Source organism: Notothenia coriiceps, unplaced genomic scaffold (genome assembly GCF_000735185.1).
Source record: "Notothenia coriiceps isolate Sejong01 unplaced genomic scaffold, NC01 NC01_scaffold00030214, whole genome shotgun sequence".
Classification (NCBI taxonomy): domain Eukaryota; kingdom Metazoa; phylum Chordata; class Actinopteri; order Perciformes; family Nototheniidae; genus Notothenia; species Notothenia coriiceps.
The window spans coordinates 12,705-31,251 of record NW_011362915.1 but is presented as its reverse complement, the minus strand read 5'-3'; the positions used below and the strand labels follow the sequence as shown (position 1 = coordinate 31,251).

The 18,547-nt window shown below is 39.6% G+C and overlaps 2 protein-coding genes across 2 annotated transcripts; both read left to right on the top strand.

Annotated features, from left to right (window-relative positions):
- The first annotated feature begins 1,904 nt into the window (after positions 1-1,904).
- LOC104959353 (cationic amino acid transporter 2) lies at positions 1,905-9,137 on the top strand. The gene is made up of 12 exons (XM_010787225.1): positions 1,905-1,974; positions 3,778-4,182; positions 5,299-5,454; positions 5,537-5,702; positions 5,822-5,958; positions 6,415-6,637; positions 7,369-7,505; positions 7,590-7,692; positions 7,793-7,926; positions 8,062-8,228; positions 8,337-8,445; positions 8,530-9,137. The coding sequence occupies exons 2-12, from the start codon at positions 3,813-3,815 to the stop codon at positions 8,658-8,660; spliced, it is 1,833 nt and encodes a 610-aa protein (XP_010785527.1). The 5' UTR covers positions 1,905-1,974; positions 3,778-3,812; the 3' UTR covers positions 8,661-9,137.
- An 851-nt stretch (positions 9,138-9,988) lies between these two features.
- LOC104959352 (platelet-derived growth factor receptor-like protein) lies at positions 9,989-13,486 on the top strand. The gene is made up of 7 exons (XM_010787224.1): positions 9,989-10,194; positions 10,569-10,735; positions 10,842-10,984; positions 11,075-11,226; positions 11,352-11,645; positions 12,640-12,779; positions 13,010-13,486. The coding sequence occupies exons 1-7, from the start codon at positions 10,071-10,073 to the stop codon at positions 13,217-13,219; spliced, it is 1,230 nt and encodes a 409-aa protein (XP_010785526.1). The 5' UTR covers positions 9,989-10,070; the 3' UTR covers positions 13,220-13,486.
- Positions 13,487-18,547: the final 5,061 nt, after the last annotated feature.

Genomic DNA, 18,547 nt, shown 5'->3' with positions numbered 1-18,547 from the left:
ACGTGGTAACATCAGTAACCTAACGCACGGAGGCTGCGCAATTGTACGCACACGTGTTTTCTGCATTCTAGCACTTTGCTGCAAAGCGTGTACCCTTCTTTAAGAAAACATTCAAAAGCTATTTGCTTTAGCATCAAGGAAACCTTCACTTGGGGTTTGTTGAAGGCACTTTTCGCTTTGAATTTGTTCTGAATTTCTGAACTTTGTCACGTGACTCTGACTGAGAGTTATGTGATTTAAACAGCAGCTTGCCTGCTCTATTTCTGTCCTGTCGGCATCTATTCCAGTAAGAGGGGAATGGGAGGGGGTGGGGGGTGGCCATTTCAGCATTTGGGACTACAGAATTAAACATGATAAAAAATTAGACAAATCTTTCACATTGGTGGTAATGTGTGGAAACATACACTTTCAAGCAGTGGTGTAAAGTAACAAAGTACATTTACTCAAGTACAGTTTAAGTACAATGTTGTGGTACTTCAGGTTAGTGTTGTACTGTGAATATTTTCATTTTATGTCACTTTATACACCACTACATTTTGCAAGCCAATGTTGCACTTTTTACTCCCCTACACTTCTACAGCTTTAGTTACTAGTTACTTTTTAGAACAAATAAACATATCATTATAGGTAAAAAAAACCTCTAGCAGCACTATGGAAAATAATTGTAATCTAGTAATTTCATAAATATGATTCTTAAATGTACCATTATGCATAACAAGTTATTTTGGTACTTTAAGTATAATTTGATATCAATACTTTTGTCTGTCTTTGTAGTACTTCTTCCACATTTGCTTTTAAGTCTGGAAACAGACATTATTTAGAACTTTTTTTTTGAAGAGCCCCAACATTTATTATATGTGCTGGCTGTGGCTTTGGTGTTTGATGCAGATAGATTTGTGATACCTCAATTATCCTTGGTGACATTTTATTGAGTTTGCTGGCCGAAGGGTGGATAAGAGGTGACTTCCAGGAAGCACGGAGGCTTACATACGGCACAGTACCATGAATAGCAGAGGCATTACTCAATATGTTTAGTGTTTCATGTGACTGGAATCCAACCTGTGGTAATATCAATGTTTCACTGACACCCCTTGACCTCAGTTTACTGTAAGAACATGAAGGAATTATTTGAACCATCACTCTGTATCAACTGTTTGTGTTTATCAGGGAAATAGGGCTGTTTTTGACTTGTTCTTCCATATTCATATCATATTATTTGGCCTCATTTTCTCTCCGCCAGTGTTCAGAGTGAGAGGGGACCTCCCACCTCCGCCTATGAGGCACCAGTAAGTGTTGTACACTGACCTCTCCTGTTTTAAAATAGCATTGCACACTTATCATGAGAACCTGACTGTCAGGTGGGACATTTAAAAAGGCCAACCCAACTGTATTAAATTATAGACAAAAAAAAAATGAGTTATTAACATCCCCATGGGTTAGGAATTGAGATTATTTTAATTGAGATAATCCAGAACTATTAGAAATTGTTAAAACTTTTTTTTTAAATGGTTTGATTGCATCCATGATCTCACTACTGTTGTTTTTTTTTTTTTTTTGAACAATAAATGTTTTACATTTCCCAGCAATTTCTCAGAATCTATCATGTATTCTTTATTCAATACTCCTAATAATCTTTCACCACATATCAATGAATTAAAATAAAATCTTGTGAAAACAAAACAACTAAGTGAGCACAAAAGCATTTTTCACATTCTGAATCGGATTTGCTGTTCACAATTCTCACCCTGTGCCGTCAGTGCAATAATGAGCACATTATTATCCAAACTGGTGCTGAGTGAGAAAGGCGACTTTGTAAGTAATTCCAGTGGGAGGGTCACAGAGACTCGGAGTCTTGTATATATTGCAGTAAAAATCATGTTTCCTTCATCCAAGTCAACAGCACGGATATGTTTGCCTCTTTGCGCTGTTTTCACCACACAGTCACCAGCCACTCCTCGTGGGACTGAATACAAGGTAAACAACTTCTGTATCTTCTGAATTAAATGACCATCAGCCAGTTAGATTAAAATCTCTGACCTCTGCTTTAATTTCTGTGTATTTGAGTGAACTGTAATATGTATCTGTGATTTTTCTTTAATTGCACAGTAGACAGCGATAAATAACACATCAGTGATCATTAACTGAGCTTCACTGGGAAACAGATTAACCCTCTGATCATAAAGCTGCACATCACGTGTGTATAGCTGTTATTGAGTTAGGCATTACCCTACTGTTCCTCTGGAAACGGTATCTCAAACCCTGAGATCTGCAGATAGGCAGCCAGAGCTTTACATTTCTCAAAGGTACTTTGACCGTACACACAGGCTGCTTTCCCACTCGCCTCCTGTCTGCTGAAGGAGATGCCGAGAGGGATTATGTGAGCTGAAATACCCTGATGGGAGATCAGAAGGCGAAAGATACCTTTCAAAAAACAAGTGTGCAGCCGGCTATGAATGAAGCTTTGTCCTCCTCTGTTTCATTAACTCTGGCAGGCCGGCTCACACCTCCAAGTAGTGAAGGGGTCACGGCTCCTATTAGATAAGCACCAAAACTCCAACACAGAAACAGTGATAAGGTGTAACATATACCTGCATGTAAACACACTTTGAGAACAGTGTGGGATGACGTACCTCTGCATACTTCTATAATAAAAAACATGTTTTATTGAAAGGTGTCACATCAGATAGCAGGAATCTGGCTATGTAGAGTTGTTTTGTTTTGTTGCCACCTTCTGTTTGGGAAGGACACAATTCAAAGTCATAGACGAATATGAACCTTAAAGTCTTGGATTATCTTGAAGGCACAATCATGAAACAATTATGAAAGCCAAATCATCTCTCACGTATAATATGAGTCACATTTGAAAAATAATTAATAAAATACAAGACTGGTCCTCTTTAGTTTTCTGTGGAAGATTCCTAATTTCCTATTTGTCCCTCTCTCTCAGATATTTTAAATGGGTTGACTTATAATTCTTGTTTAGAAATCCCAAAAACAGTTTTTAGAGTCATTTACAAAAATAAAAATTGCCTTTTCATTTTAAAAAAGCAGGTAAACACAGGGAATAAAAACGATAAATCAATCTGAGAGGAGTAAATATCTTAGACATGATACTGCTGGCGAGGCGAGAACACCTAACTATTTTCTTTTATTGCCAAATTATAAACCAATCTGCATTCCTCTTACATTCTAACGGAAGTAATTGTGTAAGTAATTGAAGGTTGAGTAAAGTGCAGTTCTCGAGCAGGGCGTTGCTTTGCGCTGTGGGCGGCAATGAAAACTCCAAGCATCAGCAGAATCATATCAGCGGGGTGATAAAGAAGGGCATGTATAACGGAATAATGTGATTTAGGGGAATGACAGGTCCTATTAATGTAATTGTCTCTTCTAAGCACACCTGAGAAGGAAATACACAGAGGACGTGAGTGAATTCAGTCTTCTTTGACCCTAATGAACATTTAGTGGAATCTTAGTAAAACATGTGAGTAAATTCTTCTAATATAATCTTATAATCTTTAACAAATTGCAATATGTCCAAATCTCTATTGTTAATTGGACTTTGCCTTGATGAATAGATCCCTTTGTAACTGTTGCATTAACAACACATTTAGAGAAAATGTGTTATGCTTGAGAAAAGATGTTCTACTGAGGGGCTGACCTGACAATTATTCACTCTAAGGTTCACTGATTCGCCCTTTCTCCCCCACTCCTCTCCTCACTCTTTCTTCTTCATTCGCTACAGCATTTAACCTACCTCCCACCTGTCCCTTTCATCAGAATTCCCACATCTTAACATCCAAACCCAAAGAAGCATGGCGTGTGGCTGTGTGAAGTCCTTCCTGGGGAGTCTATCTCGGAGAAAGCCACTGGAGCCAGACGGGGAGCAGTCCACTTTTAACCGATGCCTCACCACTCTGGACCTGGTGGCCCTAGGCGTGGGCAGCACCCTGGGGGCCGGGGTCTACGTCCTGTCTGGAGAGGTGGCCAGAGACACTGCGGGACCCAGCATCATCCTCTCCTTCGGCATTGCCGCCCTGGCATCCATATTTGCTGGACTATGCTACGCAGAGTTTGGGTCTCGGGTTCCCAAAACAGGCTCAGCATACCTCTACAGCTATGTGACGGTTGGAGAGCTGCTGGCTTTCATCACTGGGTGGAATCTGTTACTCTCCTACGTCATAGGCAAGTTTGATACACTGCATAATATTTTGAATTAAATACCAAAAATAATATAGAAATAATAGAAATCTTGCCAAGTATATATGTCTAGTCAGAATATGTCTTTACACTCGATATAAGACATAATAACTGAAGAGGTAATGCAGTGAGATATAGGGTCTTGTTTTTAGACAATAAATCTTCAAGACTCTTGAAAACATCTTATTTTGAGTTGTATCTCAAATTAAACAAGTTCTTTAAGCTGCTATGGTTTTTGTAAAAGATGGCTAATCTTGTTTTAAAAAATAAATCTTACTTGATTTAAAAAACTAAAACAAATTCTTATTGGAAAATCACCAACCAACATCACAAAAACTGAAAACTTTTGAGTATTTCAGGTTTATTTTGTTATACCATTTACTGATCCGGGTAAGACATATGTTAGTAAGTTCTCCCAGCTAATTAAGATCTCCTTTATCTAAACATCCCATCTTATTTCAAGAAATCTAACCAAGCAAATCTTCACTTGTTCTATTGGCAGATTGTTTTACTTATTACAAGCGAAAACACCTTGTTTTCATTATTCTTTTACTTGATTTTGGAGCAGCATTTTTTCCAGTGTATTTAGTGATGAACGTTTCTTATAAGATTGTTTTGAAAAAAGAGTTGCTGGTATACACCAAAAATGTAGAGAAACAAAAATAATCTATGGATTTAGTCTATGGCTTAGTATTAATCCCCGGCTCAAACTTGTTATTTATACCCTCTAATAACATATTTTCCACTTATATAACTTGTTTCTCACAGTGCGAACATTGAAACTCATAAATGATCAACCATCAACATGACACTCTTTAAGACTCTGCAACCTTTTACCTCGTCACAAGACCATTTTTCCACAGCGGAAGTTTACTGTTCTTCAGACAAAACACAACTTTCATGCCACTTTCAAATTCATTACTTGAGTGATTGTAATTGTCGCAATTTAACCTCATGAACCAGGATTGTTGTTTAAATTAACTAAGTCATAAAGCGTTGAAGACGTAGGAACTATCACCATCAGTATTTTATGTTTATGACTACACTTAAATGGTGACTCAGGCTGATTAATGTATTGCATCTGTCACTCACTATCTGCAGGGACATCTAGTGTTGCTCTGGCATGGAGTGGGACATTTGATGACCTCATCGGCGGCGTCCTATCCAAATTCTTTGAAGCAAATGCAGCAATTGGCCTCCCGGGCCTGGCACCTTACCCAGATGTCTTTGCTGCTGGGCTAATCCTGATACTGTCAGGTAAAATTATGAAAAATATATCATTTGGACGGTAGTAGCAGTGCATTCAAAGAAAGTGACAATTACCATGTTTTCCATCAAGGTATCCTGGCATTTGGAGTGAAAGAGTCAACGTTAATAAACAAGATCTTCACAGTCATCAACATCGTGGTGCTGCTGTTTGTGGTCATCTCTGGATTCATTAAGGGGGACATCTCCAACTGGCAAATAAGTGAAGAGGCTCTGATAAACGCCACAGCATTATTCAAGTAATGTCAAAGAGCATAATATAGTCTGTGTTTGGGTGTGGGCAGGATCCTTTACAGTAATATTGCTCCCCTGGTTATCTCACAGTACATAAACACATAATGCTTTCTCCTAAATGCAGCAACTTAAGCTCTACTGCCAATGTGACAAGCATATATGGAGAGGGTGGATTTTTCCCCTATGGCATTGGTGGAACGGTGGCCGGAGCTGCAACATGTTTTTATGCATTTGTTGGATTCGACTGCATCGCTACAACAGGTAAGAGGACAACGTCTACCTCTAAGAGTCCAATGTGATTAGTATACTGTAAGGTTAGATATGGTAAGATATATACCTGTATAAGATCCTTTACCATAAAAATACAAGACAAAATTGTTCCATTATCTTATGTATTTTTTAAATTATCCATGTTGCCTTCATCATGGCAAGGATTTTGCTCACTGGTGTCGAAGATGGTTCAGTTGTTATCATCTGACCTCAGTAAACTGATAACAAATGAATCATCACTGTAACCCTGAGAAAGCGCTGTCTGATGAAGGTCATCCGATGTGACTACACACTATAAACATTTTCCTTTAAGTGGAAACAGGAAAAAAACGTGTTTGTCATTCTACCAATTGTCATATTAATGTGATTGTATTATTTTACTGTCATGTAACCCCAAACAACTGGAGGAGGAATATAATTTAAGGTTCTTTGTTTCTTTCTTCGTAGGCGAGGAGACGAAGAACCCCCAGAAGTCAATCCCTCTGGGCATTGTGGCCTCACTCGTTATCTGTTTTGTCGCCTACTTTGCTGTGTCTGCTGCTCTTACCCTGATGATGCCTTACTACCTGCTCGATGAAAAAAGCCCCCTGCCAGTGGCCTTTGATTACATTCGTTGGGGTCCAGCCAAATATGTTGTGGCTGTGGGGTCGCTGTGTGCCCTGTCCACCAGGTAAAAATGACTGGGTGTAAAGTCTGGGTAATGGGGTCATTGGAGAAAACAATGTAGGTCTATGGAAAACAAGAGGTTACACTTGTTTTTTAGTCGTGCTCGCCACAGGGTAATTTGGACAATCCACCACTTGGCAATCCATTCAACAACAGTCGAATGGATTGCCATTCAATTTAGTGCAGGGATTCATTGTCCTCATAGTGACTCTAGTGATCCCCCACTTTTCCTGTTGAGCCATCACAAGGTCAAACATTATGGTTTTGAGTGAAATGTCTCCATTGACATTTGCAATTGGATAGATCCCCATGAAATGTGATTCAGACATTTATGTTCTCCTCAGGATGATTTGTAGTAACTTCATCAGGTCAACAATTCTCTTCATCTGATACTTGGGTAATGACTTCATACCTACAACACTAAAGATATTCCTGATGTTTGCATGCTTACACTTAACCAAGGATGGTAAACATTATTCCTAATTAACATCAGCATGTTCAGATGTCATTGTGAGCATGTTAGCATGCTGACATCATTATTTTTCTTAAATACAACCTCACAGAGTTTCTAGCATGGCTGTAGTGTAGACTCATCTTTAGTTTTACTTGTTTTTTCCAGATTAAAACTGATACTAATAATTACTATGTAGCATTATTCTAAGCATTTGAAACGGTCCTGGTACTAAAAGCCTTTTGATGAGTGTTGACTGAGCCTGTTTGCATTGTTATCTCCAGCCTGCTGGGTTCGATGTTCCCCATGCCCCGGGTGCTGTTCGCCATGGCAAGAGATGGCCTGCTTTTCCATTTCTTGACCAAAGTCACGGCCAAGGGCAGTCCTGCTTTAGCAACCATATCATCTGGATTTGTTGCAGGTACAGATGTTACAGCTGTAAGTTTCTAGATGCTAAAGTGTTTGGACTAAAAGTAACTCTTAATTCTCTTATTGTCATCTCCAGCCATCATGGCGCTGCTGTTTGACCTGGAAGCATTGGTGGAAATGATGTCCATCGGCACTCTGTTTGCCTACACACTCGTGGCTATATGCATCTTGATACTGAGGTATATTCATTGTATCTGCTTCTTCTCAACCAGGGCTTTATCTAGAAAAACTTAGCCAAACTTAATTTATGTTTCATCTTTATTTTTTTTTTAAATCAAGATACCAACCAGATCCATCGGAAGACTCAGACCTACAAATCATAGAGACAAACAACAAGTTCAGCCTCTTTAATCCTCCATCAACCCCTAACTCATCCACCTCCAGAAGAGTCACCATCCTGACCATACTGTCTGGTACGAACGGCAAACATGAGTGCCTTTTTATATTTTAGGCACTTTCCTTTTCTTTACCCCAAAGTTAATGCTTTTGAAAAGTCTTTGTTCCTCTGCTCCACGAACTGATCACTCTTTTTCATATTTTTTATCCAGTTGCATGTTTGGTAGCACTTTGTGTCATTCTGAGCCAAGCATTGGACGCTCTGACCAATTTGGAAGTATGGAGTCTGGTGGTTGTATCCATCCTCGCTTTTATTGTGCTGTTTAGCACTTTCCTCATCTGGAGGCATCCACAAAATAGCTCCAAGGCATCCTTCATGGTGAGAACATTTCAATTGTGTATCCGAGAAACTAGACACATTTTGTGCATACATTCTAGTTAACATTAATTAGAAAATATATTAATCTCTTCTATTTTCTGCTCACAGGTGCCTTTACTCCCTGCTTTGCCGTTAGTGAGTGCATTCATCAATGTATACCTGATGGTCCAGTTAGGTGGAGAAACCTGGATACGATATGCTATTTGGATGTTAGTGGGTAAGTATATATCTCTGCTTGAAAAGTAAAGTTATTCTATTGAGTTATTCTCTGAACTGTAATGACCCACCTTTCTCTCTCCAGGGTTAGCCATCTATTTTGTCTACGGTATCCGATATAGTGTTCAGAGGAAGCGTCTGATGGGCACCCAGCCAAGGATTGAAACTGTCAGCGGCCAGACAGACATGGACGTCATTAAAGAGGAAAAATTCTAAGCACAGCTTAATAGCGGAAATACATTAAGATGTTTCCGTGAGTAACTGCTTTAAGTGTGAAACAACTGTTAAACAGGCTTATCTGATCCTGCATTGATACATATCTGCAACAGGTGTTCAGTGTTTTGATGCAGAGAAATAGACAGATAGGCCAACTTGTTAACTTTTATTCTTCATTATGATGGAGTTTGTAATTTATCTAAATATTGTCGTTGCCAGCATTGCTTGATGTATTTCTGGATCTGTATAAATGGCCTGTTGTCTTGGAGCCTCTTAATCTACTCTCAAAGTAGTTTACACCTGTGTTTAAAAACAAAAAGGGCTCACACTATGTTCAGTTGATAATTACCATATTATTACTTTGACGACAAGTTTACATTTTTCATATAAATTGTAAAGTGTAGAGATTGTAATTGTATACAATTCTAATTATGACTATGAATAGCAAAACAATATTTTTTTATATAAGATACAAACTTGTAAAATGTAATATCTTTTTTTGCCTGTTTCAAGATGTAATGTATTACATGTCTGTTGTTTTAAAGTGTATATATGGAAACTGTACATGTATTCTAATTAAATATTTTAAATGTATTCCTTAATGAAAAATAAAGAATCCAGTTTTAAGGCGACTGCAATCTGGAGTTCATTTTCTGCAGGGCTTGTTAATTTAAAAAAAAGTCCAGTTCCCCTTGCAATCTTAGATAAAGATCTGGAGTTCAGTGAGAACAAAAGGACCTTTCATGGAAGCTTACCTGTTCATGTTCAAGACTGTCGCTCAAATGCAGGGTTTACATAGTTCTCACTGAGAACAGCATTCTGTGGTTTTAATCAAACATGCAAAATCCTTTTTCTAGAAACATTTAAATTCATATATTGGTTGTAGTTTATAATAAAATCATGTTTTTTTAACAAAATTGTTCACAACAGAAAAACTGCACCAAAACACGGCAATAGTAATACCAAAGATACATTTACTTAAAAAGATAAATCTCAACATAGATGATAAGTTGATCATATTTTTCTGTTAGATCTTTCTGACTCGAAAGCTAGTCAAAGCTTTTTCTTTACCAGTAGAACAACAATCAGTAGGACAAAGGGTTTGTTGGGCACCAAATGCTTTTATTACCTCACCACAGACTTCATTCAGGCTGCTTCAGAGGGCCAGACTCATGCTGCTCATACACTTCCAGTCCAGCAGCTAAGCAAACAGGGGCCTCTGTCTCTGGACTCTCATTGGTCCGGACATGCTTGAAAGCTTCCATTGAGCCAGTTAGGAGGAATTTGGGGTACTAATGCCACTCTCAGGAGGAGGAATTTTTGCGATTCTGGTAAACAGCTGAGCTCTCACTTTGCGAGCTCTGCCCTCCTCCTCTTCTCTCTGGATTCTGCAGTACTGTGTTGAACTGCATGAACCAACAAGCCACTTTGATAATATTCCACTTATCAATCATGCCTTTGGAGAACTTGTTTGGATCAAAGGGGAAGCTGGTGCTGAGCGCTCTCCTTGTTTGTGCTGTCATCCTCGAGTTAGGTAAGTGATTTGATTCACTTCAGTTCTCTGAACATGTGTTCCTAGAATCACTAAGGAGGGGACATTTCTGTTGCCCTTAGGCATAATGGCCTACTCTAGGAGTTTACATGTTGTTAAAACCATTGATCCACCATGATGCCATTTGGCACATCAAGATAAAACTGTTATCCCTTGATTCGTATCATTAACAATTGCCGGTATCCTTATTTAGCAATGGTGGTATAGTGGTGAGCACATGTTTTCAAAGCAATAAACCAAGGTTTGATTCCCGGTCATTGTAACATTTTCACGAAATGTCCTTGCTGGGAATCGATTAAGGTATCTAATCTTATTTGTGGACTATTCTTGCTTCATTTACTGTGTATACTGTGTAGCTTATTGTCAAGAAGAGGCCCAACAACAGAAGATTAATCCAGGAAGGAAGCCAAAGCCGAGCATTACCAAACTTGGGAGGTCAACAAACAAATCGCCCAGAGCTGTAACAGCCAAACCAAAGATCAAAACTACACCTGCAGCTCCGGCACAGACCTTCCTCACACAGGTAGGAAACAGCACGAATGGTGTCCAAGGAACGTTCAGTAAAACAGAGAGAAATTACTGCATCAGTTTATACATTAACTATGTGTTTTCATATCTGACACATAAAGGTGCTAAACAGAGGGAAGTTTAAAAAGGTGGTAGACAGTATAAGTGTGCAGTCAGGAGACACCTTGGAGCTGAGGTGCAGGGGCAAACCTGTGCAGTGGAGCGTCCCAAAGTACCTGGAGGAGGATGATGAGGGAAGGCTCAGGTCAGCTAAGCAGCAAATACATCTTAAATATTAATGCAATTATCCTCCTAAGTCAGTACGTTTTCTGACTTTCCTCTTTTGGCTCTGCAGTAAGGTCCAACAGGAGCGATATGGCGTCCTGACGTTGGTCAACACTACGGGTGCAGACACAGGGGAGTTCAGCTGTTATCCGATGTACTGTGAAGACACAGACTGCAGGAAGGAGTATGACAAAGCTGTCAAAGTATTTGTCTTCTTTCCAGGTACAGTGAATTTTAATTGATTCTTACACATACAATCCTCACAACTGCAGGCCCCTAATTTATTTGACTGCTACTCTTCACGTTATCTTGTCTTAAATCGGGCATCTTCTCACGGTTCCAATCAGATCCACAAGAACTATTTGTCCCGTCGGCTGACTACTACGAGGCGATCCAGCTGAGAACCAACTGGCCTACTCTCCTCCCCTGCCAGGTGACTTCACCCCAGGCCAAAGTGACTCTGCACCGTGAGTTTCCTCCAGTTGAGGTGGCAGTGGACGGGACAGAAATCTCCTTTAACGTCAAGAGGGGCTTCACCATTCATCGCCCCCGGCCTCATCATGCTGGAGCCTTGTTCTGTGTCGCCAGTCTGGGCAACCTGAGGCAGAGCTCCACCAAGTACATGCTCATCTATGTTAACTGTGAGTGCTTCCACACAGTTGTCCAAAACCTTAACTGTGAATTCATTTGCACCAGAAAGGAAGGCAGGCAAATGTTGTCCAATATATTTGTACATTTAAAGATAATTGCAACCATGAGCTACAGAGAGTCCCAAGTCCATCTAACTTGCCTGATGGGGCAGTAAGTAACAAGCGCTAAAATGATGGTCAAATTATTACAAAAGCCATAATCACAAAAATTGATAGACAACGATTTTGACAAACACTTTTTGTAACGTTTTATAAAGCGAACACCCAAACATATTTGTTTACTCCTATTCTACGGTAAGGAACTGCAACTTTTCTTGTTTTACAGAATGTATGTATGACTCTTTCAATACTTACCCATTTACTCTTTGCACATTGTCTTTTAGTGTATGCAGCTTGTCTAACTCCGATAACCTCAACTGTTCATACACAAACTATACATTGCCTTTACTTCAGCCGACACTAAAGCTAAATAAAATCCTCAGTTCAAACAAGTGAACTGGCATTAATTTCTATTGCGATTTTAATTTCCAGACCATTTTGTTCAAATATACTTCTACTTCCACTTGTACATGAAAACTCTTTTCTGCAATCTTGTTGTCAGATGATAGGCGACTTCAGTCAGTTCTAATACTTAAATTAACACTTAAACTTTATTCAGCACTTCTATTTTAACTACTCATTCAACATTTTTAAACCTATGTATTTTTTCTTCCTGCCATTTCAGTATTCTATCTTTTAAGAACAACATTTTCAGCAGTACTTCCACAATACATTTTAATTTCTGAGCTAAAAGTAACTATTTTTATGGCACTTGTTGCTGACTGTCTCTTTTTACAAACTTGTAAACTAAGATTTTCTCGAGAAAAACTGATCAAACAGGCAGAACATGCAGGGAGTAGTACTCAGTTTAATTAGTCAGTATTTAGTTGTTGTTTGGTTACTTATCACTGATAAAACTTACTTACATTCCACGTTTTGCCATCAGACCCCATGGCTCCCCCTGCTCCAGTGATCCAGGCCTCGTCCAGCTCAGTGACTGTGGGGGAAAATCTGCGTGTCAGCTGCTCTGTGGTGGGGGAGCAGGACGTGGCTGTGGAGTTCACCTGGGATTACCCAGGACAGCAGGTCAGACACTCAGGGAGACAGTCATCATTACAATATTTTTTATTTAAAACTCTACAATATGGCATGCTTGCTATACTATACATTTTAGTTATGTACATCCTATGTCATAATCTTTGTATTTATTGCTTGTCTAGTACTAGTTAAGAGGCCTCTGACCTATGGACTACAGAGCATCCAGCTATCTATTGATCATTTATTAAAAATGTTCTGGTTTCTTGTGTTGTTTGCAGATTGGGAGGCCTCTGTATACTCAGGACAGCATCAGTCCGGTGGGTGGAGGAGCGGCCCGACAGCAGTCCCAGTCTGTCCTCCTGGTGGATGAGGTGCGGGACGTGGATCAGGGAACATACACCTGCACCGCCCAGAACCTGCAGGGAGCCAAATCAGTTTCTACTACTGTTAAAGTGGTGCCCAAAAGAAACAAAAACCATAAAAATTAGATGAGACGGTGGAGATCAGGAGCACCATTTTGCTTTGTCAAAAGTACTGAACAGTATTCAATCAGTCACATATCAATATATAAATACAACAAACATCATCTTCTCTTTCTATTGCTGTATCACTGAAGCCTAAAAATTAAGAGAAATGTTGTTGTTTAGATTTAGATGAATGTATGTAAAGCGTTGTGTATTAAGCAGATTGTGTTTTCTAAGTTTTATATACACATTGTTACCTGTCTTTTTCTACTTTTTCTTATTGTGCATTACCCTGCCTTTTTATTCATATAAAATCAAAATAAACATTATTATTATTATTGAGTTATGAGTCTTTTCTGTGTGTGAGAAATGGTATCCATAAACATAGCTTGATTCTAATTTCATAATAGTGTGATATACGAGGTAATAATTATCTTACTAATTATAATTATTAACATTAGACTGTGAATGGTCACTTATTTTTCATAAACACCATCCTCTGGTAAATTTGGCATTTTAAATTAAGAATTTGGACAATAACAATAATGTAAAAATGTTCATACACCATGAAACACTATGTCCTTTATCTTGAAAATCTGAAATGATTGGTCAGTTAGTCGTCAAATGGACACACACATTGTTTGCCATTTTAACAAACAAACATTTTCTCATTCCAGCTTCCTAAATAGGATTTCTTCATTTTTATATTTTGTACGTTCACTATATTTAGGTTTCTGATTATTGTTCAGGCTTAACAAGACATGTGATGGCACAAGACTTGTGGTGCACATTTTTCAGTAATTGATCATTAAAATAATACTGAGTGGCAGCCTTGCAGAAACTATAATGATATTTCCCTCAGAGGAATACTGTAAATAGCAATTAGACAGTTATTACTATTTTAGGGGGCATAGTGGCAACAGTTTGATGATGGGGCCCTGTTGACCCCCACCATTGACCCTGTGGTAGTGCTCATTGAGTATGTTGCACACAGCACACTACATAGGGCAGCTTCATTATGTGCTCGGAGACCAACCAGCACTATGAAAGAACATTAAAAAAAGCAATAATTCTACACAGACTGAGGTTATTTGTGTGTCCAAGTTAGTGTGTAATAAACAATATACATCCATATGTACCATGTGAGCATATTTCACAAGTGAAAGCACAACGAAGGGCTGCTTGTTAGCAAATTTGTAGGGGGCGCTATAGTTTCAAGTTTCAGTTTCAAGGTTTTATTGTCATTGAAATTAAAAACGTAGGTCACAGGCTCCTCCAACAGTGCAACATATAGGCTATATAGGACATAGAACAAATCTAACAGATAAAATAGTGCAAGAATGTTTTGATATGTACAAGTTAATAAAAACAAAATAGAATAGAATATAAATAGCGCAAGAAGAGTCTATGCACAAGTACATGGAATTATATATTAGGCTAGATAAATAATCTTGAAGTGCAAACAGATGAATGTTTGCATGTTATTAAAAAAAGTTCAGGTGTTTAATAGTATAAAGAACCATTTAGCTTGCACCAATTAAGACACCTTAAATAAAATAAATGTTCACAAGTCCTGAGAAATGTGGAAAAAACCTCCAGGATTTAACATGCTAAGGCTATCAATCAGCATCAAGCAATTTCAATGTGCTGCACTACGACTCTGTCAGTTATCGGGCCCTAATAATGAAATATATAAGTTGATGTTGCACCACAACTGGTCAATATATCAAACCCCAATTGACAAATAATTAATGTGGGACTTTTTGCTTATGTGGTTCACCTACATGCCTAATCGCTAGATGGCGGTGTCCCCCTCCACAACCCGAAGTGTGTCCGTCCAGCCCAGCCACAGGGGGGACAGACTAGACACATGCTTCCCCGCCTCTCATGTTTCCTCTCACTCTGTTCAAACCTCCGAGAGGGAAAAGAGACAGTCTGCGCTCCTCTCTCTGCACGCAGGCTGATCGCTGTCTGCTGCCCTGAGTCCTGGAAAGTATCCTGCGGAGCCACGTAAACGCCGTTTCCTTACTTAAGCAGCGAGAGACCAAACTGCAGCAGAGTTCCCGTGCTGCTCCGAGAGATGTCCTGCGTGCAGAACATGGTGAGCGGCGCCAACTTGTTTCAATTCTGTCCCTGATCCGCTTTTTCCTGCACATGCAGCGCTGCAGCTAGTGTCAGTGCATGGTTTGTTGTGCATCTTGAAAATGGTTTGTTCAAAACTTTCTGCAGACTAAACCTGAGAAATAAACGTACTACTTTACTTTGTTCACCATGTAAAGTAAAACCCTCAACTGGATCATGACTTTAAATTGTAGGCTATACTTACAATTAGTTTTCACTGGCTACTGACAGAGTGTGTCTATGTATGTGTTAGTGAGTGAAGAAAAAGGAGACTGATGGATGAACAACCATTTATTTCCTGTCACTTTGCAGCTCTGGTGGTCTCCACTGACTGCAGTGTGTTGAGTAGTGTTTGGCCTGTAAATGTTTGGGTTGAAGCTCAAACTCCAGGGTCTCTTTTGATGCACCGGAGTTTGGGGACAAAAGCTGTTCTGTGTGTGAAAAAGCTTGAGTGTGTGTGTGTGGAGGGGGAGATACTGACCCAGTCTTTGGGCTGTTGTCGTGGAGACCAGAGGCCACAGGTGACCTCTGACCCGAGGACTCTTGGAGCGTTGCAGGAAGAGTCCTTTGAGTGTGGTGATGGTGGGTGCCTGCTGACGTAAGTGAAGGAGATAGTCTGACAATAGCTGTGTGAGCTGTTGGAGGCTGCGTGGAAACCATCCCTGTAATTTAGGAATCATAGAATAATTGAAAGAGGTGATAGCGGGTGATATACTGCCAGTGCCGGTGTGACTGATCTCTGCATGGCAATCACGGAGACAGCTCAAGTATTGTTTAGGGTTCAAGTCACCGCACAAAAATGCATTTCTCCTTCTCATCCAGCCCTCTTCTCTATGACACAGAGGTGACTGAGAGACGAGATTTTGCAATAAGGTCTCCTTCATCCCCAATGCAAAAACAAACAAAACAGATTAAATAGTGCAGTGTTAGCTGGAGGGGTGTAAGGTCAGGATTGACTGCAAGGTTTAAAGTGGCAGTCAACCCAAATCAATCACAAACAAAATTATATTTTCTTCTGTTTCCTTCAGTTTTGTGTGAAGAAATTTTGAGTTCATTTTTAATGAGACTTCGAGCAACTAAGTAAAATGGGAATAAGAACAATTTATTTCTGCCTGTAAAGAAAGCACAAAAAGTTGACAGCACAACTTGTGATGTTGTTGTTTTGAACATTTTAGAGAATTTTGATGTCAAGAAATTTCAAAAATGTTTAAAGAATTGAAATTGATTATTGCATCATTATTCGCCTTGGGATATTCAACCAAAAGTACCCGTGATTTAATCAATAAATCCAATCTGTTAGCTAAAAGCTTATTGGATTTCTTTGACAACAACCTATTAGCGCAGTCTGTCTCTCTGCTGCTCTTCTCTCAACAGAATCAACAAGGCAGCTGATGTGATGTCTTCGTTCAGCTGTTTGAGCTCCCAGGAGGTGTTTGTGTGTGTGGGTGTGGGTGAGACTCCTTAAAGGACTGACAGCTGATGAAACACAAATTCTGCTGATCGTTCAGATGTCTGCTGACCATTTGCTTCGTGTTGACTAACCCAAGTGGAGGAGGATTTGAACTCCTCTCCATTAAGCACCCATCAAGTTTGAACAAAGGTGCAGCAACTAAATCCTTTATAATTCCACCATCACCAATGTGAGCTACAGAACAAAATGTCCTTCTAGTTGTGTAGCATGTAAGTGCATTGCAGGTCAGTCATGCATACGACAGTCTTGCAGATGGCGTAGCGAGGAGAGCGCAGTCATAATGGTTGGTAGAGATTTACCCTCAGGCCAGCCAGCTAATCAAACACTAATCAGCCCTTTTGAGTTTGGTCTGTCTCCCCTACTCAACACTATTTCCTCAGATTCTCCTCCCCTTTCACCCTATTTCCTCCTAATCTTGGGCTTATCCCTATTCTCACCCTCCTGTCTGCACTCATCTCATAGAGTCTTTATAGGCAACGCCATGCCTGATCTCTCTGAGGAGAAAGTGTTGTAGTTTTACACTTAGAGCTTTCACTCCTCATTCATCCCTTTGCCAGTGGCAGGTCTGATCCGCTCTGTGGGCCGTCTGTCGCTGCGATTAGGAAAATCACCGTGGGGCTTGGCCGGGCCAGGCGTGTCAGGCCCACTGCCCGGACTCTGCCACTGTTTCACATAAGGCTGTTTAGCTCAAAGCAGGCTCAGTAAAGGATTAAAGTTTGCATGCAATAATGTAAGTAGAATCAACATGTTTGACCTTGTTTGGAAAATATTGAAGAAATAAAAGTTCCTTTGTATATCTGCAATAGATAAGTTACATTACATTACATTGCATTTAGCTGATGCTTTTATCCAAAGCGACTTACAATAAGTGCGTTCGACCGACAAAATACAAACTTGAAGAAAACAGAATCATATAAGTACATCAGGTTTCATAGAGCTAAAACATTTCAAGTGCTACTCAACTGGCTTTAGATAAGCCAGTCCTTTATTAGTATATAAGTGCTTTGTTAGTAATTCTATCGCTCGAAGTGGAGTCGAAAGAGATGAGTTTTCAGTCTGCGCCGGAAGATGTGTAAGCTTTCTGCNGTATTTGGTTTCCACCACAGTATTTACATGGATATAAGCCCCGCCCCCTCTCCAGCGCGTCCTGTTTGAATGACAGGAGTAAACACAGCTGACAGCCGTCACGGCTGTCAGCTGTGTTTACTCCTGTCATTCAAACAGGACGCGCTGGAGAGGGGGCGGGGCTTATATCCATGTAAATACTGTGGTGGAAACCAAATACGACCAAATTAAGCTATTTTACCGTGATTTAATTGTAATACACGTTTCAAAATGATGCCGAAGTAACTAAAGTCTTTGATTGCACTTCAAGTCTAAAGTTTACATTTTAATTGTTTGGCACTAACTTTTCCTCATTGATGTTTTATGTTTTACTTAGTTATGTTTTACTCTCCTTTTCATGCTTATTGATGTTACATCACTGCTAGTGCTACCTAAAACAGAAAGTGCATTTTTATACTGAGAAACTGTGCCTTGAATATTTTATTTAGCAAGAGAGTGCACTTTACTTGGTGAAGAAACCAGTGTTAACGTTTGTTGTGTAGGGTGTAGGCCAGGCGTGGCCAACCCGCGGCTCTTTGCCTAGTTTAATGCGGCTCTTCAGTTCATATCGAATTTTATATGTGTGAGTTTGGGGGAGAGACACTGACTCCTGACTATTGTTGCACGGTGTACCGATACTTTAAAGGTACCGCGAT

What these genes read in the sequence shown, in the direction of transcription:
- LOC104959353 (XM_010787225.1), top strand. Translation starts at nt 3,813, where the DNA reads ATGGCGTGTGGCTGTGTGAAGTCCTTCCTGGGGAGTCTATCTCGGAGA. An exon ending in GCTAATCCTGATACTGTCAG is followed by an intron (nt 5,455 to 5,536) that starts GTAAAATTATGA and finishes TTTTCCATCAAG; the next exon opens with GTATCCTGGCATTTGGAGTG. An exon ending in ATCATCTGGATTTGTTGCAG is followed by an intron (nt 7,506 to 7,589) that starts GTACAGATGTTA and finishes TGTCATCTCCAG; the next exon opens with CCATCATGGCGCTGCTGTTT.
- LOC104959352 (XM_010787224.1), top strand. Translation starts at nt 10,071, where the DNA reads ATGAACCAACAAGCCACTTTGATAATATTCCACTTATCAATCATGCCT. An exon ending in TGCTGTCATCCTCGAGTTAG is followed by an intron (nt 10,195 to 10,568) that starts GTAAGTGATTTG and finishes TATACTGTGTAG; the next exon opens with CTTATTGTCAAGAAGAGGCC. An exon ending in CACAGACCTTCCTCACACAG is followed by an intron (nt 10,736 to 10,841) that starts GTAGGAAACAGC and finishes TGACACATAAAG; the next exon opens with GTGCTAAACAGAGGGAAGTT.